Consider the following 25,492-nt stretch of genomic DNA (forward strand, 5'->3'; position numbering starts at 1 on the left):
GGACAGGGAGCCTTGCCAGACTGACAGGTATTTGTTTATGGGGAGAATGTGAAGCTCTGGTTCAAAGTCTGCAAATTGCTCCATGAAAGCAGGGCCTCCTCATCACAGAGACTGAATTCTCCACACAGGCACATGTCAAAAGAAAAGTTTGTAGAATCAAGAGCAGTGTTAATAAAAAAAAAGGAAAAAAACCCCAAAGATCACTGCATGAAACATCAACAAGCACAGCAAGAAACAACAGGATACCAGGCAATCTTTAATCTGAGAAAAAAAAAGACACAAACCCAATGCCTAGAAAGCAAAGACTGATTAAATTTAACAATAAGTATTTTAAAACAAAACAACAAAAAAAAGCAATATGTGTGATTAATGAAGCAAAGTGTCTGATTTTTCATCTCGTGGGATCTTCAACTCTGGACATTCTGGAAGAGATGCTTTAGTGGTACCTTAGCAAGCTCACTCAAGGATTGGAAGGAGCAGGTTTGATGTTCTCATGCTTCTTTCTGATCTTAAAAATCAGTGAGCCTTTTTGGATTTGGTAAAGCACTTGATAGCATATCACAAAACTTAGCTCTTTGGATGATCTGAATACAATAATCCATGGACCAAATCACAGCTGAGTGGCTGCAAAAAAGAATACTAAACAGAGAGTGATTCTGTTACAGAATTATGTTTATTAGAGCATCACAGAGATCAGGTCTTTGGTCTTTTCTGACATTTTTATTGATGACTCTAAGGAAGGATTAAACAAAAGGATGACAGGCATTCACACAGTGACATGAAGTTGAAAGGGATCAAAAACACCAGGGTAAGCTGAAAGATAATGCAAAGGAATCTGGATAGACTAGACACTTGGGGCAAAAATATCCCAGTGCAGTGAATCTCAGACCTGAGCAGATTGAAAGTTTCATCTCTGCAGATGCCTATAGATGCCTATAAGCTTTAAAGGTGATGCTCATTAGGATCATGCCATGGGGTGAAAAGCCTAAAAAGTGCAGTGTGTGGGGAGATGCTCCATGGGAAGCCCTAGAGATGTGATACAGCGAGCCAGAAGGAAAACAGAGAGTCCTTTGGCATTTCTGGCAGGCAGGTCATTTAATAAACATGTCCACCAAGAATCTTCTCTAATAAAACTCCATGTGTCATTTCCATTCACTGAGATGGTGTCATGTCTGCAAACTGCACATAGCTTTGTCTCCTCCATGCATTAATTTCCATCCAAATGCCCAGGAAGAACCTCTATTAGCCACCTCTGCTGACAGGAGTGGATTATTCAGGGGAGCGTAACTAACTCGCTCTTATTTCCCTGAAATCTACACTCAGCTCCTCTGCTGGCAGATGAAAATTTACAAGTTAAAAATTCTACTGTATTTCCTTTGGTTTAGGTGTTTGGAGTTGGATTTAAGGAGGGATTCTAGAGATTCCAAACAAGGTTTAGGCCTTGGAACCTGCTGTGGTGTGCAGGCAGTCTTGAGTTCCCTTAAACCATCTCCCAGCAGCTTTTGCTTGGAAGAGCAGGGGGCTAGGACAGGGACAGAACTCCAAGGGACACTCTGAACTGAAAATAAATCCTTGATCTGTAAGCCCTGGGCAAACTGGGCAGATTTAGCCAGCTGGAGCATCTCTTCTGTGCAAGTGTCCCTGCCATGCTGTGGCATCCTTCCCTTCAGGACACTGCCAGCAGCCAGGGAAGGACATTCTGGAGGAGAGGCAGGATGGAGCAGTGCAGCCAGGGAACTGAGACAAGAGCATCCACTGCCAGACTGCTTGAGATGGCTCCAGAGCACCCAGTGCTAAAGGGTTTGGAGTAGGTGGGAACAGAGGAATGAGGATTGCCTGTAGGTTCACACCACCCTGCCTGGCATTAGCTAAAGTCCTCTTGCCTGTGGAAAGGCTGTCTGCATGATTTCACTGCTCTGTGACCTCCAGGCCTGTCCCACCCTGCCTCTGACTGAAGCTGGTACAAAGCCATGTGCAGAGCATCCTGTGCCATGTCTCCATCCTCCCCTGGCTGGCACTGCTGCCCAGTGTGCCTTTATCTCTGTGAAATAAAGGTCATTTTGGTGTTCTGCAGGTAGTGAAGGCTTTGAAGAGAGGCTTTGAAGTACACTATAGAAGTAGACATTATTACTCACTGGCCAGGGATTTGGAGAATGTTTAGTCTGATTAAAAAGACTTTGCATTCTGCCGGCAGGAAGCATGACATAAAGTGGAAAATTTTTCTGAGCTGAATTCAAATGAGTTGATTTTTCTATCAGTCCTTCTCCTAGAGAATGGGTATGCTGTTCCCTGCACTGGATGAGGCTTCATGCTCTAGCAAGGTTCACTCTACCAGTAAGGATTTGAATTTTGGACTGAAGTTTTAAGGGGTTTGATTTGAAATGAAGTTTATGGTACACTGGAAGACAGTAAGTACATCTGGCTCAGGGGAAGGGCTCATAGGGCTTTTGGTGCTCAGGATTTAGAGGCATGGCAGATTTGGCAGGGACAGGAGTTGGAGTAGGGACTAAATTAGCAAATCTTCCTAGCTAGAACCCCAGTGCATCCTTAGGGAGGATGTTCTGTTTGGCTCCAAATAGTGCTATCAGACTCCAGCTTCATAAACACCACATTCTTTCACAGGTGTTTGGGTTGGGGAAAGAAAATTGGGAGAAACAGGATAGGCTTATGGACTAGACATCTTTCATCTGAACTGCAGGAAACCTCTTAGCATCCCACAGGTGAGGAAGGGTTTGTGGCACTCAGCTGATAACAGCACTGACAGCAGATGTTTAGTGCCAGGCTAATTCTTCACAGCCAACATCATTTGAAGTGCTGCTTCCAAAAATCATCAGCTGTATTTGGGGTGATGCTGAAAATATTTTAAATGGTGTTTCAGGAAGCAAAACAAGAGATGGGTAGAAATCACAGCTCACAAAGGCTGCTTTAAGTGACAATTTGTGTGGTAGGAAGCGACACTTATTTAGTTGGTTTTGAAGGGAAACAAATATATTTTACACCCACTCCTCTTGTGTCAAAATTCAGTTGAAAAAAACAGGTTTGCTGCTGAAGAACTATCAAGACATTTTCCCTTTCTGCTTTGCTTTTTAAAGGGAGTGGAAAATAGGTGTAAGGTTTTTTTCACAGGGATGAGATACCTGAATCTTCTGAGCAGCTCAATTCCTATCCCAGGTGTCTTTCTGATATTTTAATTAAATAGATTATAACAAACAACAGTGAATTTTTGGCAATTTAAGAAATAATCCTTCCTTTCCTGATTGCTTATCTTTCATTTTTGGATCTAGTAAAGTCATAATCCTACTATTTCCTCACTCATCCATAGAGACCCTCCAGCCACACAAAGATAAGGCTTCATGATGCTAAAGTAAAACCAGAAAAATCCTTCTCTGGAAATCACAACAGAAACAAGTAAACAAAAACCCCACTAACAAACCACAGGGTTCAGCCCTTTTAGAAAGCAACAAACTGCAGTGAGAACTCACAGATTTCCTGCTGTCAGCACACCTTTTGGTCAGCACACCTTCCTCCTGATATCCATCTTGCCACAGGAGGGCTGAGGGCTGGCTCTCACTGGGAATTTGGGAGCCTGGCTGCAGATGTTAACAGATGTTTTCCTACTTTCCCCAGAGAGCGGGTGCCACTTGCACATCCATAATCCCCTATGAGCTGATCCCTGTAACAAGATGCTACAAGGATTTAATCTCACAGCTTCCAGGGGAGCTGCTTCACACAGAGAATTATTCCAGGCAACTCAAGATCACTGTCATTCCAGGGGGAAGGCTGGTGCAGGGATGACACTTACAGGCAGCGCTCGGTTAAACCAGGATTTAAAGGGGGATGTGTTGGAGGGCCAGTGTGCCTCACCCCTGCTCCCTGCTCTGCTGGGTCTTGGCATTTCTGGGACCTGCAAACAGATGTTTGGCCAGATGTGACTCCCAACAACTCCCTCTTCTGTAGCCCTTTGGGGTGGTTCATGATTTACAGAAGAGCACCAAGCAGCTCCAAATCACAGCACAGTGTGGGACAGGGAGTGTGATCCCCTCTCCAGAGGCACTGCCAGGGTGAGGGGCTCCATGTGGGATGGACACGAGAGTGACAGGGCCCCTCTGTGCCCTGCAGCCCTTCTGGAGCCTGGCTGCACTCTCCAGAGAGATGAGTGCTGCTGAGGGCTGCTCTCACAGCAGCAATGGCCACCACGTGTTAGAGCAGCATCCTGCAAGGGCTCAGCTGGATTCCCTGCTTCTTCTGCCAGAGCAGACTTCTGAGACGTGGGTAAGTAGGTTCTGATGGATGAGAAGCACTATCACAGCACAGATATTTCCCCTTTGAGCCGGTCTGACTGATTTTCCTGCAATGGCAAAATAAGTGCATGTCTGACGATGGTTCAGCTGCACTGGGAGATAGTGTAGAGGTTAAATCCAATTCTGTTTATTCCATATCCTGGTCACTTGCAATTCTGGATGGAGTCCTGCTACTTGGCAATCACTTTAACATCATCAATGAACCTCTAAAACCATATCTGAGGCTGCAAGATTAGCCACTACCGCCCTGACAAGTTTATTCCATGCAGCTGAAATGAAGAAAACCAGTCTAAGGACATCATTTGCAAGTTATCTTAAAAAAAAAAAAAAGAAAAAGACAAAAGAAAAAAAGAAGGCTTGAATTATTTGTCAGTTTCCTTCAGGTTGCACTTCAGCAGGCCAGCCAGGACAGACTGCATGAATAGGCAGTGAAGCAGTGGGAGGCAAAGTCATAATCGGCTTTTGTGTTCTTTGATTATTGTTATCCAAACTAAACAAAGATTTGTGGTTTATTGCTGTCCTTCCTTTCCCTGTTTTCTTTAGATTAACTGCTGCACTGCAACATTCTGTGTATTAGCAATATTGTAGAACCTGCTCAAGAGATAATCTCTGCACCCCAGCTTAATGACTGCACCAACCTCGTTTAAAAGGAATCTGCTGCTTATCACAGACTTAAATTACAAGCCTTTTGCAGCAGTAACACTGGCTTTTAATGTCTGCAAAAAGCCATAAATGTTTTAGAGGGTTATAGAAATAACAGGCTAATGTAATGTGCTAACTAGGAATGTGCAAAGACTTGTCCAAGTATATCTGAAGCTCCTGCTTGCTCTACACCACTGCTCTACCTATTCACTTAGCAATAGGACATATTTGCAGCCCTTGGACCACTCGTGATAGATGAGGCATTGCAGTTTTACTGCACTGCTGGTTGAGGTTATCTAGAAACAGTCACTGGAAGAATGATTAAATCTTGCAATTACCCTGTGCTCTCTTGTCTGACATCCAAGCTCAAGCACTCTCTCTGATGGAGAGATGATTGCTCCTTGAATTTATATCTCTGCTGGTAGCCTGGCTTTTTTGGGTTTGAGATGTCAGAGGTGGGCTCATGGAGCACAGGTATCTTACCAGCTCCATTTTATTTCCTTCCTTACTGGACCCTGGTCTTTTCTAGAAGGTGTATTACTTCTGCAGCAAATCCTTGGGAATGTAGTTTGCCTCATTTTGCACCCATTTCATTTCTCTCACAGTAACACTTATTTATTCCTGCAAATCCAGCCTGCCCAAATCTGACGACTGAGCCAGCTTCCACTCCTTTGCTTATTTCTTCTCTGCACAATTTCTTGCAAATTTCCCCCTATTCTGAGAGCTAAAAATACATCTGGGTGCTGCCTGGAGGCCATCTGAGAGCACAAAGAAAGGGACAGCCCGAGCTTCATATGCATTGCTAAGCAGTGCATGAAGAGCCTTCCCCAACAAACAGGGCTGCTCCTGTATCAGGCATCCATAAATACAGAAATCTGCCATTCCCAGAAGCAATTGCATACAGAAATGCTCACTCCTTCTATTTAGCCAGCACAGGCTCTTCTACAGAAAGTGCAATTGCTACTGAGAGCTCCAACTTGTAATGACACCAAGCAGGTGTAAATGGGAAGAAAACTCAGCAGGGAGAAAAGCTACACCAACTCCCAGCCCTGCAACCCGCAGAGCCTTCTCCTCCAGGAGTGTGTTTGTGTCAGGAATGAAACACAAGCTTCATCAGAGGGGAAACCAAATACTTTCTGCATTTTTTACTGTCTGAACTTCCTCTTGATTTCTCAAAGTCGTGTTCTTCTACCAAAGCTCTCGGGAGCTCTGGCTTTCACAGCCACCACTGCTAAGGGGGAGATGAAACCAAAATCCTTCCTTGTTATCCAAGTGGGACTCTTTGTCCTACATACATGGAAAACATGACTTACTAGGTAAAATCTAAACCCCACAAATTAGTTCAGATCCCCAAAAGATCACTGTTCAGATAAAATGTTTATTATAGAAGGGCTGGTAAGTTCCCCTTGCTCTCATTTATTACTGCTGTGTTCAGAACAAACCACATGATGTCATTGAAGAACAGAGTTGCGAAATCCCACATTCCAGACCGGGACCCAGGAATGATTCCCAAATTAGGCAAATGACATGGGAAATATCAGTCAAGATCTGAGGAGAAAAAAAAATAAACCTACAAAAAAGCCAAACCAAAACAAGAAATCATGAAACCACTTGAAACAAATTAGGCTCTCCAAATTCGTGTTGTTAATGGCTCTTCACCTCCGATATATTCACTCAAACTGCAGGAGGTGGTTCTTGTTTTGGAAGTCCTTTACACATCTTCCCTCACCCTCATCTTCCCCCTCCTGCTCTGCCAGGATGAATGCCAGAGGGATCTGCCAGAGGCCGGGCAGCAGCTGGCAAACATCTCAGAACAGGCAGGGCCAGCAACAGGGTCAGTGTTTACAAATGATAACTCATGTGAGCAGCGCTCACACCAGTGTTTGGGAAATAGCCCACACCACCAATTTGACCTCCTGCCCAGATGGAATTTTTACTGATTTATTTATTTTATTTTTTTTTTTTCTGAACAGAAATAAACCAAGGCCCCATGTTGGAAACTGGGAAACTGCACAAAAGTCAGCAATGAAATAAACTCGGAACAATGCCCAATTCAGACGGTCTAGGGGGCCTTCTGCACAGTGTCCATGTCAAAATTTCCTCATGCAAAGAATTTCCTGCAAAACACACAGGATGCTTTTATTACCGAGTGGGTGGCATTTGATACAGCATCCCAATTGGCTGGGGAGGCCAATGAACCAGGCATTATTCCACTGCCACCTCTCTGGGGGGACACTGCCTGCAGAAACACACCTCTGTCATCTCCTGCACAGCTTAGCCACACATATAATATCGATCATACCCTGCCCTGCCAGCCGTGAAATGCAGAGCTTAATAGGACAGAAATCAGCTCTTTCATCTTTCCCCTTTGTTTCACATAATTTCAGTGCCTACATACCCTTCTCTCCACGTACAATTATTTAGCAGCAATTAAGCTCTTGCGAATACTGAAGACTGAAAGCAAAAGTTGTTTTTGGCTGTATTATGGCACAGGCACTTTGCTCCCTCATTTACTCCTCACCTCACACACTGTCTGCAGTTTTGGGTGCTACAACACAAGAAGGATATAAAGCCTTTATTAGATATTAGAGAGTGTTTTATTAATATAGATATTTAAAGAAACTTTAGATCTTTTAGATAGAATTTTACATATTTAGAATTTTAGATATTTAAAGATATTTTAGATATCTTTATTAGATATTAGAGAGTGTTCAAAGGAGGGTTATGAAGATGGTGGAGGATCTAGAGAAGGGTGGTTGATCACTGAAACAGGGCAGTGGTCACAGCACCGAGCCTGACAGAGTTCCAGCAGCATTTGGACAACGCTCTCAGGCACCAGGTGGGATTTTGGGGGCTGTCCTCTGCAGGACCAGGAGTTGGGTGATCCTTGTGATTCCCTTCCAGCCCAGGATGTTCTGTGATTCCTATAATTCTATGATTTATGCTCCCTGCCTGGCTTGGCTGATGGTACCACTCACATGCTCAGTGCCCCAGGATGGTTTGCAGAAGATGGCTGAGATTTTCTCACATCTTACATTTTTAAAGATGTGAAAGATCTGTAAATACATTACCCTGGAAGCAGAGCCCTGGTGATCAGCAAAAAGGCAAAAAGACATAAATCTGATGTAGGAATTGTTTGATGTAGCAGCTGGGCCGTGCTGACCCAGCAGCTCGGGAGGTCTGTGACCTGTTTGATGGCAGCATGAACCCTGTGATTGTTTTGCAGCTGGACCCATGTTGTGTGTTGTAATTAAAAGTGGCCACAGAATCACAGAAACAGAGAATTGTGTGGAGGGGACACGCTATGATCACCGAAGTCATCCCGGCTCTGCACAGGAGATGCAAACTGTCCCACCCTGTGCCTGAGACTGTTGTCCAAATGCTGCTTGAGCTCTGTCAGGCTCGGTGCTGTGATCCCTTCTCTGGGCAGCCTGTTCCAGTGCTCACCACCCTCTGGGTGAAGAACCTTTTCCCAATATCCATCCTAAGCCTCCCGGGACCCAGTTTCAGCGTTCACTCGGGTCCTGTCTCTGGTCACACAGAGCCCCTCCGGAGAAGCTGCAGCCCGCGGTGAGCTCTGTCTTCACTCTCCTCTCTGTTTGTATCACTCTCCTCCACCCTGAACAACCAAGTGCCCTCGTATGGCCCCTCCAGACCCTTCTCCACCATCGCATTCCCCTTGGATCCTCTCTGAGACGAGCTGTTCGTGCTGAGCGAGGGAGCAGCGGCGGCCCCGGCAGCAGCGGGGCCCGAGGCAGCGGCGAGGCCGCGGGAAGCTCCGGGCGCGGAGTCAGCGGAGGCCCCGGCCCGGCCCCGGCTGTGCCCGGCCGCGGGGCCCCGGCGGCGGCTGCGGCGGGAGGCGGCGCCTCTCGGGGGGCGGGGGCCGGGCCGGGCCGGCCGGCGCTGCCTTCCGGGGCTCGGTGCAGCGCGGCCGGAGCCGGGGCAGCCGGAGCGGGCAGGATGCGCTCCGCCGCCGCCCCGCTGCCGCTGCTCGCGGCCTCGCTGCTGCTGCCGCTGCTCCTGCCCGCCGCGCCCGCCGCCCGCGGCAGCCTGGAGCCGCCGGCGGGCAACGGCAGCCGCCCGCCCGCCGCGCCGGGCCCCGGCAACCACAGCGGGGCCCGGCTGAGCCCCGTGCCCGCGATGCTTCGCGACCTCTCCGCGCTCAAAGCCGCCGTCATCGGGGCCTGCGCGCTCACGGCCGCGCTCATCGCCTGCCTCCTGCTCCGCGTCTTCAGGTGGGCACCGCCCGCGGCAGCCGGGACCCGCCATCGGGGGCACCCCCGAGGGGCCGGAGGGGGGAAACCCCTCCTGGTTGATTGTTTTATTACTTATAAATATAATACGTATATTACAGATGATCACGTATTATATAACCTGCTAGTGATGTGCTCTAAGCTCGGTGCGTGTGGCTGGCCCTGGGGAGCCGTGCGGAGGTGCCGGCCTGGCACGGCCTCGCTTCGCTCCGCTCCTGCAGAAACACGGGGCAGGAGCTGGGCTCCGGGTGGGATTCTCCAGCGGGGCTGCACCCGCTGTGTGCGGCTGGGGTGGGCACGGAGGGAACGCGGGAGAGTCCGCTGGAACATGTGGGAATACGCGGGGCTGTTGGCGGAGGCGGTGGTGGGACACTGGCGTGGGTGCCCGAGGAGCCATGGGGAGCCTGGCCATGGTGTGCAGGCAGTCTTGAGTTCCCTTAAACCTGGCCACGGAGACACACAAAGCCCAGGCGGAGATGAGGCCCAGATGGCGAAGTGTCACAGCTCGGTGTCACAGCTCGGTGTCCGGCTGCTGGGCAGGGCCAGCCGGAAAGAGACGGGAACAGCTGGCGCTCGGCGGCGAAGCCGTGGCTCAGGTGACAGAGGCAGTTAAACAAGTGGAGTTGGCGCATTCTTCCTTGTTCTGTCTTCAGGCAGCTCCTTTGTGCATGGCTGAGTGCTCTGCCTCTCCTACTTTGAGCTCATTCCGTGCAGGAAGGGCAGCGTTCACGGTGGTAGTATTCCAAAGTGTGGTCTATAAACTGAAATGATCAGGGCTGGTACTTTCTGAAGAAATTGACATTTAACTGTATTCTGCTTAAGTGTCTGCAGCAGCTGGCGCATGCAATGCAAATAAATGTGCTCATAAAGTGATGTGGTTTGGGAGAGCCCAATAAAATGTTGAAGAGGTGTTTTTTTGGTTTTTTTTTTATCAATATGTCTGCTTTGCAGCTGTACAGAGTTGTCACATACAAACAGCAGAATTGGTAGAGATTATATGAGCTAGAATTAGGAAGTCTATAACTAAGGCTTTTCATTCTGCACTAAGTTTCCACTCCTAGTTGTGCATGATCTTAGAGAGTTTTTTTTCTTTGCCATAGTTTCTTCTGAGTATAAAGCAATATCTTGTGTCAAGGAGACCTGGCTGAATATTGGTAGCCAAAGAAGGCGAACTGATAACCTTTAAAGGCCTTCCCTATACCATTATCAGCAAAAACAGGTCCAAGTTAAAGTCACCTTGGGAAAGATGGATTTATTCTCCCATGCCAGAGTCGTCATTATACAGCTGATCAGAGTTAATGCAGCATTAAAGATATGTTAAACACCCTCTGAGATGTCATGTGTATCTTTGGTAGAGCCTGCTGGGGAAGTGGAAAATGAAGCTATTGGCTTCTGAGTATGTTTCTTTATCTGACAGAGCACTTGTTTGTAAACACTTATCCCAGTTGCAAACGAGACAAGAATACCAACAGGTATGTTTGTACAGCATCACACTTGTAGCTGACAACACAGATCAGTGGAGATTCTGTTGCAGAAGAGATAAGGGATTTACCCTCAATAAATGTAAAGCTTTTCTCCATCAGAATACAAGCTTTGTTCACACTTAGTCAAAAACATTGTGATTTTTTTTTTCTGAAGAGTCATGGATTCCTATTAAAGAGATTTTGCTGAAATCCAGTCTTTGCTTAAACTTTCACTTTGAAATTATTCTGTATTGCTGGAAGTCAATTATACTTTTATATAAGTTGTAGAGATGAAATAAACCACTGATTGGCCAGATACTCGTCACAGGCATCGGATTAATATTTTATGCATTTTATTTTTTATATACATCTCATTTTTACATATTTTTCTGTTGATATTATTGCCCTTTTTTGTTTGAGTAGGAATAGATGTATTTATCCTGCTTTCAGCTCAGTTCTTAAGGCAGCACTCAGAGATTCCTTTTCATTCCTTTTGGAAATGTTGTGCTCTGAGTTCATCTGATGGTTGTGTGGTTCAGAATGTGGTGTCACCCGAAGTGGTCTGAATTTCCTTTCTCTCTGTGGCTGCTGGGGTCTGTGAAGGCCAGCCAAGACTTTGCTATTTGTCTGCATGTGGCAAGCTCTAATTTGCTATAGTATTTATTTATTTATTCTTTTTTGCAAGCTCAGTCCTGGGTTTGCTTTCTTTCCTACACCCGTGGGCTCTGCATGCTCCCAACCCAAAACCATTTCCACAACAAACCAAATTCCATGTTATTCTCAAGCAAATAGTTGGGTAGTTTGCATTACCGAGAAACACAGTGTCTGCAACAGATTGTGTGTGCCTAAACTCACTCTTTGATCTGAGTTTTGGATCTTGCCTTTTTACCTCCATGTTCTGCCCTGTTTCTCTCCCCTGGTGCAGCTCAGTTCATTCCATTGCAATGCAATTTTTGGGATCAGCTCACAGGAAACAGAATTTTTCAGATGTGGCCAACTGTGCTGGTGGACCATGTGCATTCTAGGGAAATCTGATAAGTTACTTTTGCTCCAATGGGCCAGCTGAGAGCAACCCAAAGTTTTAGTTGCAGAAAACTCTGCTCTGTAAGTGTTTGCATCATGTCTTAACCTGCCCTTGAACAAACAGAATCCAGGCTGGAAAGGCTGCTGTATATCTAGATTTTTAGAGAAAAACTGCTTCTTTTGCATCTCGTTGTATTGGTTTTTTTCTTCTTGTTCAATTTTGATTTCTTCATCAAATACCACTTTAAGCTTAGTTTTCCACTAACAGCAAAAGTGGTATAAATGAGATTGAGGAGAGAGGTTCAAGCATATGACCATAAGATACAGGACCCTTTGTTCTATGAGCTGGACAGTTGCTCCAGGCCATCCAAGGCTTAACCCCAGAGAGTTTTACTGATTTAAAACTAATTGTATTATAGCCAGTTACAGTACTCCAGCAAAGACAAGGCTTTATGTTCCTGCCAGCAACAGGGAAGAAAAACTCAAATTATATTAAATGGAGAGGAAAAAAACCCCAAAATCAACCAAATATCCAACCTTAAAATATATGTATGTGTGACCTATGTTGAAAGCCATGGGCAGGCGGCAGCATTGATCATGGAATCGCAGTTGGGGTTGGAAGGGACCTCAAAGTTTGCCTCATTTCAACCCCCCTGCATGGGCAGGGACACTTTCCACTAGACCAGGTTGCTCCAAGCCCCATCCAACCTGGCCTTGAACACTTCCAGGGTTGGGGCAGCCACAGATTTTCTTGGCAGCCTGTGCCAGGGCTCACCACCACCCTCACAGTAAAGAATTTCTTCCTAATATCTAATTTAGACCTGCTGTCTTTTAGTTGGAAACCATTCCTCCTTGGCCTGTCACTACATGTCCCATCTCCAGAAAACACATGAGCACTTGGCTTAGTGCTTCAACTTTGTTGTACACAGCAGCATCCAGAGAGCAGAGATACCCAGAGAGATCAACAGGAATGGAATATTGCTGATCTAATTCATCAGCTGGTAGGAAGCCTGGAGTTTCCTGAGGTTTTTAGTCCCTTTTTTTTTGTTTTTTTAACTGCTAAGGGAGTTCATTAACAGGAAATAAACTGGTCCTGATTCCATTCTGCATAGAACATTGCTGCAGTTCTAGGAGGGACTGGCTTAATCAGACTTCCAGTAAGCACTCTACTTAGAAGGGATAAGGGTTTTTTTTGAGTTTGGGGGTTTTTGTTTTTTTTTTTTTTTATATTTTTCCTTTCCAGGGGATGGTCCCCTCCCTCTACATCTCTTAGCAGGAGGTAAAAAATGCGGAGACCTCTCTCTCTCTGGGTCAGGAAAAGAATAATCTTTGAATGTCAGGGTTGTGGACTAAAATAGATTAGAGGCGTAAATAATACAAAGAACCAGTGAGTTGATTTGAGCACTTACCCCACCACATGATGCCTCAGAAAGGAGGATGAAGTGCTGCATATGACTGGTGCTTGATCAAAATAGCCTCTGGTCAAAGTACAGCCACAAAGGCAGCGTTCTGCTCTCTGTGTGTCATTCCCTGCTGTCTGGAGAGGGATGTGAGGTGGAGCAGGCAGACCCTGGTGTGGTGCCTCAGCGCTGGGTCTGCAGTGAAAGGTTCATATCCCCCCAGTTAGCCTGGATTTTCTTTCTTCCTCATAATTCTGGGCAAGACCTGTAGCACTCCCTCCTAATTATGGGGGGTGGCTGAATCAGCAGAAGCAACAGCATTTTTTTAAGTGGAAGATGGTTTTCTGTGCTAAACTACTCAGAACCACTTCTACCCTGGGGAGTGCATTGTCATTGTGCAAGGGCCACACTCTGCCCACAGCTTCCAGCATGCTTCTTGTTTGCTTTTAGAAAAACCCCACAAAATGAATGTGGCTGGAAAGGAGATGCTCTGTTTGCCCAAGAGGTCTAATGTGTCCTGATCCTGTCCAGGAGGTCTCCAAAGTTCATGAAACATTTGTGTTCTGTAGTTCCTGCCCTGTGCTGCTCTGCTGCCTCATCCCACCTGCTGAATGAAGTGCTTTTCCTTTTTGTGCTGTCATTGCTGATGGTTACAGGGATCCCACTGAGGTTCAGGAGTTTTAATGTGAAACAGTTTCCTGACAGGCATGTAGGGAAACTCCCAAGGCTTTCCTGCAAAGTTAGCTCGGGTAATTCTGGTATTTATGAAGCCTGGGGGAGTTGTGCAAATGAGCAAATGAGAAAACTGACTTCTGGAAAGCAGATTAATGACAAATTACCTAGATAATCTGGGGTGGAATGGATTGAGAAAAGGGTGGGAGGGAAAGACCTTTTTGCCTTATCAATGGCAAACAACTGGTTGTAGCAGCTTAGCCAAAAACCAGCAGCAAAATGAGCTTCTTTCCTATCCTAGATGAGCACCGTCATTAAATGAGGTTGTGGGGATTAATAGGTCACTGTACAGTGAGTTCTGCTCCAGGTCCTCTTAAAAATGTAGCCCAAATAGACTAATTAATGGCTGGAGGCAAAAGGATTCTAGTTTCCCATTTCTAAAAATATCTGTTCTGCAGTAATTTCTTCAACCACTACATTATTAACAGTTTTATGATGAACTCTGGGGAACAAGTTACATTTTCTGATGGGAAGGAATGAGAGAGGAAGGGTCTCTGTAAAGTGGGCCTGATACTTGGGTAGGATCTTAAATGGAAGCCATGGAAACCCCCTGTAGCCTGTATGTGAGTGCAAAGTGGTAAGGCTGTGCTTGGTTAGTTCTGTCAGGTTAGTCTTGGTCTATGTTTAGGCTTCCCAGCATGAGTAAATATTTCATGTAAAAACAATGTTTTACTTGCAAGAGGAGACCTCCCTCCATCACTTTGCTACTAGTTTTTAGCAGGGAAGCAGAGTAACAGAGAAGTGGTTTCAAAAGGATTTTGAAGTGTTTGGGTTAAGAGTCCTCCTGCACTGGATATAAAATCACTTGTTTCAACAACAGCAGTAAAAGAGCAAACCACCACTGCTCTGCGTGACACAGCAGCACAGATAGCTCTAAAGATTAGACCAGGAGGTGACTTTCTCCTCACTCCTGATGCAACCCCAGCCTTTAGAACAGGGAGGAAATGCAAACTGCTTCATCCCAAGGGCTGGGACCTGTTTGTTCAGCCTTGGACTACTGCCCAAAAGCAGTGCTTTGGCAGAGGTACTGAGATTTCCACATCAGAGCTGGTCGCCGATTTAAATTTCCTTACCTTTAAGCTTAGAAGGGACCACTGTGGTGGAGATGCACACTCAGGGCTGGAGTCCCAGTGTCTCTGCAGTGCTCATACCCCAGTTCCTGTTGCTGTGTAACTGTTTTAAAGACTTCTCGAGGCAAAAGCTGTGCTTTTGAATCTGGCACACCTTGCATGATGTGCCAGGGCAAGGCTTCTTGATGGTGAAAGTGCAATTGGGATGTGCTCAGAGCACTAGCTGTGATTACCAAAACTCTGCTGGGCTGCTTGCTTGTGCCTGCACCAGCTCCCTTGTCATGCTTGGCAGGTAGCAGTTTTGTTTGCTAAGAGGTGTAAGGGAAAGTTCTGCATTTTGTTAACCAAAACCATCCACTTTTCTCCCTGAAGGCTGGCCGAGTACACATCAACATGTTCCTGAATGTATAATCACAAAAATGCATTCATGCATGAGCAGTGTGACCTTCCTACTATACATGAAAACAGTAGGTGAAGTAAATAAAAAGGACCCACACAATTCAAGCTGGAGGCAGAGAATAAGTTGAAAAGCCACACACAAAGTGTTTATTAATTGAAAGTAAGTGTTAGAAAATGGATCTGTCAAAACCATGGGATGTGCAGGTTTGTGAGTATCTCCATTTACAAAGGAAGGTAAGGCTGGCATCTGTGGGAGGAGAGGTGGTAGGTACAGTTAGCTTTGAACAATGGTTGGTTATTTTTCATAGCACCTGCACAGATGGAGCCTGAAACTGCTTCAGGTGAGACCCAGGGTTGTTGCTGTGAGAGTCCTGAGCTTGGCCTGACTGCAAGGAAAGCAGGCAATTTTGTACCCAGACAGCATCACCTCCTTGCTCCTAATCCTGCCTAGAACATTCCCATGGCTCAGCAGGGCTTAACCTGTGCTTTCTCATCTGAACATGTTCACTAAACCTCTGGCTGCTTCAGCTGATTAAGCCCATGTCTCACTTATTGAGTGTGGCAGCAGGAGCACGTGGTGGCTGCAGCATTCGTGTGCCTGCCGTGGGTGCCAGAGCATCTCTGGTTTGTCAGCAGTGAAAGGCTGACACTGACCTGGATTGCAGCTGGCAAGGAACTGCTCCACACACAGGCACCAAGAGTGGCCTTGGGAAGGCAGCAGGAGGAGACAGAGGCTGGTTCTGCAACCTTCCTGTCAGGGGGTCTGAATCCAGCAGGGTCAGAGCTGCTGGGAGCAGCTTCAGCCTCTCCAAGGAATGCTGTATAAAGGCATTTTATACAGAGTGTTTCCCACCTCTGTTTCAGGTCTGGCAAGAGGATTAAGAAGACCAGAAAGTACGACATAATCACCACCCCGGCCGAGAGGGTGGAAATGGCTCCTCTGAACGAAGAAGACGATGAGGACGAAGACTCAACAGTGTTTGATGTGAAATACAGGTACTGCTGCCATCCATCCAGTTAGACTTGCTCACTGAGCACTTGTTAGTGAAAACAGCTCTTTTATTTCTCTGCTGGGCTAACTTGGCAGGGATGAGGCAGTCACAGTCTCCCTCTTTGCCCAAGCATTATCCCTTTCCTTTACACTCCTCGGCCTATTCCCAGCGCACACAGCTCTGTCCTCCCCTGCTCCTGCAATAACCCTGTCCCTGCCCCAGGCTGTCTGCACTCCTCTTTCCCCTGCAGAGCAGCACAACGGGGTACACGTGTCCCAGATAGCTGACAGGGTTTGACAGACTGAACTTCCCCTCTCGGGCAGCTGCTGGCAGTCGTTCCTGTGTGCTCACACTGGATGGAGGGCTGTGGATCAAGGGTCGTGGATCCAGGGCTTCTTTCCCAGGCTGTGAGCCTGGGAGGGAAATCAGAATGAATCTCCACAAGATTTGTACCAGAGTGCTCCTGTGTTGGTCTGTGACACAGAGGACTGTGGGCCCTCACTGATGCTGTTAGCAGTTACCCCTTAGCAACAAACTTTCCTTAAATATGTTTGTCTTCTTGAGATGGAAGTGGTGTGACAACCCCAAAGTTCTGCTGCCTATTCTGGGCCTGAAGATTTATGGCAACAACTCAGCACATAAAGATGCTGCTTCTTGATTTATGGCATCAGGGTATCTGCATCTTTTATTTTTGTTTGCATCAAGCCATCCACACTATTCAAGTTGTGTTCTCATCCAAATAAGGCCTACTCTAAAATCTGTCCTACTTTGGCTGAAATAAGCTCTCCTAGTTATAAAAATGCAGATCTTGACAACTTCCAACTGGTGATTTTACAGACTTTACTCAGTGCCCATCTCCTAACTTTGGAAAAGGGGGAACACCGCATCTGCTCTGAGCACATGTGTGCCAACATCTGAACCACACCCCACCATATGCTCCACTGCTTGTTTCCCAGATCACTGCATTAGTTCTCTCTAAAAATCAGGAAATAGTTGAGAGCCATGAAACAATGAAGGGTGTGAGTCAAGCCTTAGTGTAAACAATTAGTTCTTGATTTAGAAGACTCCTATCAGTCCTTACCTGACTTTTGCCATTCCCTAGAGCTGCCCTGGGTTTGCTCTAATAATTTCAGCTTGTGCAGTTTGTACTTTGGGATGAAGCTTTGTTAAACCCAGAGTGCAGAGATCTGAGTTGCCATGACTGTTTAAACAGCTCCCATGTCCCACCCTTTTCCTTTTAACTCCATACTTTCTCTGTGAACTTTTGGAAATGGGATCTGATGGTTTTTTCCCCAAAGAGTGAGAACAGAATAATCTCAATCATGGCAGTGCTTCAGGACAAGATGTTTAAAAGTGAAATAGTGGATGAACAAAGAGAGATTGCTGGAGACCATTTGTCTCTTGAGAGCTGTGTTTGTGTTATCTGATGTTGCTTCCCTGGAGAAGGAGCTCTGCTGCTGTCACTGAAGGTAGCAGCTCATCCTGGGTCCCTGTTCTTGGCCAGCCAGTCCTCTTTTCAGCTGTGGGAATTCCTCCTTTCTGCCACAGTGCAACAGCCATTAGATTGCACATTTTCTGCAGTCCTTGCTGTTTCAGGCATACTTTTGTTTAGCTTAAACAGAGCTGCTCATTTTGGAGGGGAAGATCATCTTACAGACAGCCCCTTAGCAGTGCTGGTTTTGGGAAAGCTTCTTTGAGGATACATTTGCTGTGGAAGGTGTCAAGCTCTCTGGTTCCTTTGTGCAGCTTGGAGAGTATATCCCACACAGTTCACAAATCCTGTCACCAGTAAAGAGACTCCTTGGCAAATTTGAGTTGCTGAGATTGACCATTGAACTATTCAGGACTTTTTTCATAGGTGCTTGTGTTCAGATGGGAAGAGAGGGATAGAGCTGCAGAAAGAACAGCTCAGACTTGCCCCCAGGGAGTCAGGGGACAAACTTCTAACAGGTCTTCTCTTGGTATCTCTGCCTCAGTCCTCCCCTGCCCCCCAGGTTGGTATTCATAGTGTGGGAGGCTCTGAGCTGATTTATTTGAGATCCCCTCCCATTGCTGAAAGATCCGTGCTGGCACTTGCACGGAGTGGGGGGGGCACTTTGGGGGAGTAATTGAGATTCTGAGCTCTCTCCCCATGTAATGCAAACAGCTCTCTAATTAAAAGGCAGTTGGTATGGAGCAGCAACAGGGGAGAAGCGACATTTACCTCTCCAATTGGTTCTTGTGCAGTTAATTTTCTTTCCTTTAATGCTCTGTCCTTGTGCAGATTCGTTTCCAGTCTTACACGAGGCATCAAAGAACAGCAGACAGTGTAAATTGGGCTGTTGGATGAAGGTCGTTGCTATTTTTTTCCATTTTTTTCCCAGGAGGCTTTAAAGTTTTAGGCTTCCCAGTAGTTCCCCCCCCTGGCTTCCCCTGGGCAGTGGAGCAACAAGAAATAACCACCTTTCTCCAGTAAGGCAGACTAATGAGACCACTTCAAAATCTTACCCAAACAGAGCCCTTTCTGTGGATGCAAAAGCCACTCAGTGCTGCCTCTGTCAAATGTGTGCTGGATCAGACCCCCTCTTTGCAACCTCATTCCAGTAGCAGGGAAGCAGCTCTGTCAATGGCCTCTAATCCTGCAGGCACCATTTCTATGTGAAAAGAGGTGGAAAGTATGAAACAAACATTGTCACAGAGTAAAAGTGCCAGATCACTTGGACATTGATATCTCCTTAAAAAGCTTTGTGGAAACCACTGTTTTAATATGTGTGTTTCTCTATATGTTTGCTCTGCTGTTGAGAGAGGCATTTGAATAAATAGCTCAGGAATTGTTCTGAAATTGCTATAAAGCTACACAAGGAAAGCAAACAGAGCAATGGAAAGAGTGTTTGCTTCTTGATCATCGATCCAGTCTGTGCTGAAGGCCAAAAAGTATTCTTGTCCAGTTGATTCCTGGATCATATGAACTATATTGGTCATCATTTCCCAGATGTCAGGTAGTTTTTCAAGTTTTATGATGGGATTTGCTGCACATCTTCAAAAATGAGTTAGTGGAAAGCTAGATCCCACTCTCCATATGTGCTTTTTCTCATCCTACAAATAGATTTTGATTTGAAGATATCCCTCTCCTCTTTGCTCCTTTAGCTCTTTCTTTCAGGAAGGCAGAGGGAATTTGCCCGGGTTCTGTGATCTCTGGGATGGAGCTAAGCCATCAATTCATCAGGCATTTGGCACTCAGGGATACTTGAGCAGAGAGCAGTGAAGTAAAGTAGGTTACAGGCAAACATCCCCAACAAACTGGTGTCCATCCCCCACCACAGAGCACTCTGCTTATTTTGTGTAATAAGAGGAAAGAGATTAAAACAGCTGCAAAAAGAACCCGTTTCTGAAAAGGTAAATAAAATTGTTAGCTTGTTAAGCTTATTAACTCTAGCGAGGCTCATTGGGGGATTTCTTGTCAGCTTCAATAGGAAACTGAAAACAGGTTCTGAATAAATTCCGTGGTGCCTTGCACATGAAAGGCTTTGAAAGCACTTCAGTAATCTGGGATATCAGCAGTGGCTCCTCTCCCTGCTGATTTGCAGCTGTTGGAGGCAGCGAGTTCTGCTCCTGAGTTCTGCTCCTGCTTCGCTTGCTGGGCCCAGCTGGGGGAATTTCACAACTGTCCAGGGCCACATGTGCCCTGTGACAGCCCCGAGCTGGGGAAAGAACCTGGAATTTAAATGCCAGTCCTGGTGTCAGGCTCCTAAATAAATACTGATAGAAAGTTTTTCTTGGGGCAGATTGAAGCCTCTGTCCTTCCTGTCGGCTGAGTAAAATTCCTCAGTTTATTTTCCCTGTGGATTGTCATTTTTCCTCTAACAGCAGCAGCAGCGCTGGCAGAACACAGAAGTGGTTTAGGAATGCATCTTCCAAAGTGCTCTTGAAAGGAGAAGGATTTATGTGTAAGGAGAAGTGGCAGGCTGAGGGAAGAGGACAGGAATATTTATTCTACCATTGTGGGTCTAAAGGGCTTTTGAGAGCTTGCAGGATGTTTTAGAGGAAAGATACACCACATGTAAGGGCTGGATCCTGGATTCATCCCTTTTCCAGGCACTGATAGCCTTGAACTGTAGAGAAACATCTTCAGCACAGTTGCAGGGCTCAGCCTTTGATGTACCCAAGTCTTGGGAGTCTCTGTAAAATATGGGTTACACTCCTGGTGCCTTCTCTAGGACTACATCCTTTCCAGATCCTGGCTGTGTGTGCAGCTCTGAATGGAGCATGGGATTGTTCCGTTTGTTACTGCGAGGTGTTCACTCTCAAGGGAGCAGCTCTAATGGATTTTTTTCCAGTGAAAGCTGCAGGCAATTCTGGATGATGCCAGGTGAATTGTACTGGGGTTTATAGCAGCTTATTTTTTTTTTTCCCTAGCAGGCAGCAGTGACAAGTTGTGTGTAAATGGAGGGGTATCATTTATCCTCATCTGAAGGGGGTGCAAATCACCAACACAGGCAGCAGCTCACTATAAATACAACAAATTGCCAAAGCTTTGGTGCTGCTGTCAAGGATTTCCCATAGGTCCACAGCAGGGGAGAAAAAGCGATAGTCAAAATGCAATTTTTGCTGGGTTTTGAAGGCCAGTTCTTTCCTGATGCTATTTGACAGTTGTTGCAGAGCACACCATGTTCTGCTGCTCTTGCAGTCCTATGGGAGGGCTCTTGCCTTATTCCTGCAGTGTAACAGGTTCCTGTTAAGATTTTTTTTGAACCCTGAAGCAGTTAGGATGTCAGGAGGAACGTCCAAGGAGGATGGTCCATGTGTGTTGATGGGTAAGGGGTGCACTGGTGTGTAAAAGCTGTGAGATGCAGAATGTGGTTTCATGTGCACATTCCCTTCTCTGCTCTGCACAGGGACTGGCCACAGGATCTTCCAGCATCTGGCCTTTCCCTCATCTAACTCTGCTTTTGTCTTGCCTTGGTATCTCTTCTCTGGCATGGCACTAAGATCCCATCACTGCCACCAAATACACAAACTGCTGGGATCAGTGGCAATCCCAGTGAATGATGCTGCCTTTTCCTTTGTGGCCACTGGGATTTTTTTTTCTCCACTTCACACGTGGGTTCTCATCTCTGCCTGTGAGTAATTTGAATTGCAAATCTCCAGCTGTATTAATTCTTCTGCTTTCCAGGTAAAGCAGCTCCGTGGAGCATCAGTGCCCTGCCAGACGTCACTCTGCTGTCGAGGGACCTGCTGAACCCATAACTGTGAAAGGAAGGGGAGGCTTTCATCTCTGCACCTCCTCGAGGTGCTGTTTGTGCAGCAGGCTGTGGATCTTCTGACTCAAACAGCACCATTTGGTTCCCTGGTGTCCCAGCTCCTGTGTTGGAATGACCAGAGTTCCTCTTTGCAAACTGGGCTCTCTTGCTTTAGGAGGGCTGCAGTGTCACCAAAGCATTACAAGGTGCAGCTCCTTACACTCTAAATAAGTTTTGCAGAAGGAGGAAGACAAGGAAGACAAGCTGCCCCAAGGACTTATTTTCTAAAATCCTAACTCAACACTCCAGTCACTGTTAAACTTCAGTCATTGTTAAACGGATCATGTGTTTAAAAAAAAATCAAGAAGTATTTTTGGGCCTTACAGAGGTGACTTAGGACTTAAGATGGTAAAAATGTAAGCCATGCTGAAATGCCACACTATGTTTGGTGTAGGGTTTGGGTGGGAGGGGGTTGGGAGGTTGACTCATGTAGGAAATTTTCTTGACTTGCTACTGATTTTTTTTTTAAACAACAATTGCACTAAGTTTTCATGATGACACTCTCATTGTCCCAAGGAGCTCTGATCAGATCAACTTCAGTAAGTGAGACCACAGGGAAATAGGAAGAATCAGGCATGCTCTAAACTACAACAATCTTGGATTAAAGAAGATATATTTTTGTAATTTTCTGCCCTTCCACTGGGAGTAAAACCAGTGTTTTGTACTGTCCTGTGCTGACTGTAACTTGTCTACAATTCATTACCTTTTTCTAAGCAAAGTAAGTCCTCATGTGGAATGATTGGATTGCAGAGAGAACATGTCTTATTTTTCATGGAAGCTTCATGTAAATGATCCTATTCTGTCAAACTGGAAATTTTCCTTTACTACCTGCTTGACAAAGCTCATTTAACTCAAGGACAATTTTTAGCTGTTGTTCCCAGCTGTGCTTTGTGCTGCAGAGGTCAGAGCTGTGGGATGACACTGTGGGAATTGGATTGCAGCATCTGGAAAGGTTGGGTTTGGGAGACCACAGGCATCCAGGCATTCCAGGCCAGCGGTAGAAAGGGCAAACGTAACTGGGTTACTTTCTTCACTTTGTGGTTTTCCTTTAGAGTAACCACAGATGAAGTTCAGATTTTACTATTTACTGCACTCCTTAACACCTTCTATTTTGGGTTTTTAGGGTTTTTAAGCTGGCTGAAACCTTGCTTTTCTTGGAGAATTCATATTTTCCAATTGTTTTAGGATTGTCCCACTGTTTGCTTGACCCTCTCCCAGCCTTGCAGTTGCAATCCCTCAAGGAGACTGCAGTTTCTGGCAAAGCACCAGCCTTGCAGCAGGCTGCCACTTTTGGGATTTTTATCTGTTTTTTAAAGCCCTGTTGAGATTTGAGGCTTGTTGAGAAACCAAACTGCTTTGTCATGATACCATGACCTGCGCCAGTTCTGTGTGGTTCCCCTTGGCCCTCCAGCCAGTAAAAAGAGGTGAAGGGGAATTTTTCTTCCTTTCCAGCAGCCTTGTGCATTCATCCCAGCAGCTGCCATACCACAGCTTGCTTTCCCCTAGCTGTGACTCAGCAAAGGCTTTGCAGACAGCCAACTCAGCCTGGATGGAAAAATCCCAAAGCAGACTGTTGTGTTAATATTAGTCATCAAGGCACTATAAAATGCTCTGTTATTTTCATTCATGGAATAGTTTGAGTCATTCTGTGCCTCTGTTACCAAGCAATATTTGACATGTCAGCTGTGAGGTGAGGATGGGCTGGGCAGGTTGTTCTGGCTGGCAGGAACCACAGGGAGCAGAGAGTGGAGCGATGCTGCAGGTTCAGGTGAGGTCTGGAGCTCTTTCCTCACCTCAGTAAAACAGGTTTCAGGCTCTAGGCTGGATGCTCCAGAAGGAAATACTGAGTTTATTCAGGGCTGCAAGAGTGAAGGCTGGCAATTGAACTTTGTGGGCAGAGCAAGCCCTTTTGAAGTCAGAGAAGTGGCAATGCTGAGAGGAGAGAGGGAGGTTAAAAGTTTCTGTTGGCATTTGGGGAAGGAGGGGATGGGATGAGCTGGCTGCCCTGTCTGTGCAGGCACCATGGCAACATGTTCATGCCCACTCTCCTGCCACACTCATTAAGCTGAGCATCAGGCACTCTCAGAGTGGAGACAGGGAATGAAACCATCTCTTTGCACAAAAGAAAGGCAAGACCAAGTTATGTAGGACAGAGATGAGAAGAAAATAAGCATGAAGGGCACTTCTGCCTTCTGAGCAAGGTGGTTCTTGAAATCAGTTTTTCCAGCAGCTTCAGGTCACTTGCTGAGTTAGGCTGGCAAAGGCCCTCTGCTCCCCTTGCTTGTAGCTTAAAAAACCAAAAATATCCCACTGTTTTCACAACATGGCCAAATCTCAATGGTGGACAGGGATCAGGTATTTTAAGATGTTGAAGATGGAGGTGCTCAACAGCAGCTGGGATTTCCTGGCTCCTTGAGGAAGTCCCAAACTGTGTGCCATAAGCTAAAAAGTGCTTGTAGGGAAGCAGCAGCTGCTTGGTGGAAATAAAAGGTCAACCTGACCAGTTGCTCACAGTCATGAAAATAATCCAAATGCTTTGTCTGATACTCAGTTGCTGTTGCAAATGTGAGGCAATGTTTACCTCTACAAAACTTGCTGTATGTGATTTTAAGTGTCTGGTTAAATATTCTATAGCTATATTTAGTTAAGATTTTAAGAGCACTTGACGTGACTCATCTAATAGTATATATATGAATATTTTTTTAATTGTAGAAATCAGTTTAAAACATAGTTTTAATAATTTTAACTGTTTGGTTCAGGTAGTTCTAGGAGTTCATCAGAGAAGAAATAGCCATTAACCACTACATGAGTTTTTTACCTTAATGTTCTGTGTATCTTACACTGCAGATTTAATCTGATTGTGACTGTAACGTGTCTTAGTATCTGCTGCTATTTTGTGTTGCATAGTCAAACCTGCTTTGTTCAAGAGCATTTTAAAAGGCATATTTTTTTTGTTACAGAAAATGAAAACAGAAATGTTATTACAGCTGTCTTGTCTGTAGCTCTCTTACTGCTTACAGAATCCTCCAACTCCTGGCTGAGGCAAACCAAGTATGTGAGTCAGAGGCTTTTCTCTTTGTGCATGTGGAGGGAAAACCCTGCACAGAATTGCAGCTGCTTTGCTCCAGCCACAGCCCTGTCACCAGAGATTACACTTGAGAAGCCAGAAGTCAGTGTGCCATGCTTACCTGCAGAACTAAGTACACAGATAGCTTTGTATTTGCATTTTCCCCCCTTTTGTTCCCTGGAAGCTGCAGAGATGACTGCAAACACTTGTTTAGCACACTGACTCTGTGATCCCCTGGTGTTTATCTTAAGACCAAACTTACTTGTAACAGTCTATGGGCACTAATGAAGCTTGAACACATGGACACTAATTAAGCCAAACATTTTGTTCATAACTGTTCCCTCTAATTCCATGTACATGGTATAATCTCTGCAGGGTGGAGGGCTGTGGTTTTTGTTAAAGATTTTTTCCTTGTTAGATGAGTTTCTGCTGCTGCAGTTTGTGTGTGAGGAGGTATCAGGACCATGTGTTCAGTTTTGTGCAATTGCTTTGTAGTTTTTTAAAAAAGAATTTGTCATTGTGACCAAAGCTTCTTTTTAAGGAAAAAATTGGTTGTGTTTGAATGGACTTCACGTGTTTCAGTAGAAACTGCCATCATTAAACATGTTCTTGAAATCCCTGTGCTGTGTGTTATGTTTCAGGCAGGAATAGGAAAGGGCTGATGCTTTTTGGAATGAGGTGGATGTCAGATCTCCTGTGTGCTCCATTGTTAGAGGGTTGCAAGTCCCTTTGTCCTGTGACTCTGAATCAGGGCATGACAAGGGGGAAACCTGGTTTTAGCAGCATGGTGGAGGAATATGTTTAATCATAAAAGGTCCCCATCAACCATCAGGAAGCTGGGCTTACTGCTGGGATCCAAAGGCAAAATCCT

The 25,492-nt window shown here is 45.7% G+C and overlaps 1 protein-coding gene across 1 annotated transcript; it reads left to right on the forward strand.

Moving 5' to 3' along the window:
- Nucleotides 1–8,787: 8,787 nt before the first annotated feature.
- Nucleotides 8,788–25,240, forward strand: FAM174B (family with sequence similarity 174 member B). The gene is made up of 3 exons (XM_071441281.1): nt 8,788–9,178; nt 16,148–16,279; nt 21,428–25,240. Exons 1-3 carry the CDS (start codon nt 8,904–8,906, stop codon nt 21,429–21,431), a joined length of 411 nt encoding a protein of 136 aa, XP_071297382.1. The 5' UTR covers nt 8,788–8,903; the 3' UTR covers nt 21,432–25,240.
- The last annotated feature ends 252 nt before the right edge of the window (nt 25,241–25,492 follow it).

Source organism: Agelaius tricolor, unplaced genomic scaffold, assembly GCF_023055355.1.
Source record: "Agelaius tricolor isolate 1412-34295 unplaced genomic scaffold, bAgeTri1.0.p SCAF_16, whole genome shotgun sequence".
Taxonomy (NCBI): domain Eukaryota; kingdom Metazoa; phylum Chordata; class Aves; order Passeriformes; family Icteridae; genus Agelaius; species Agelaius tricolor.

Bases quoted from the DNA above. Each gene is read 5' to 3' on its own strand.
- FAM174B (XM_071441281.1), top strand. From the start codon at position 8,904: ATGCGCTCCGCCGCCGCCCCGCTGCCGCTGCTCGCGGCCTCGCTGCTG. The intron at 9,179-16,147 runs GTGGGCACCGCC...CCTCTGTTTCAG, and splicing joins CTCCTGCTCCGCGTCTTCAG to GTCTGGCAAGAGGATTAAGA.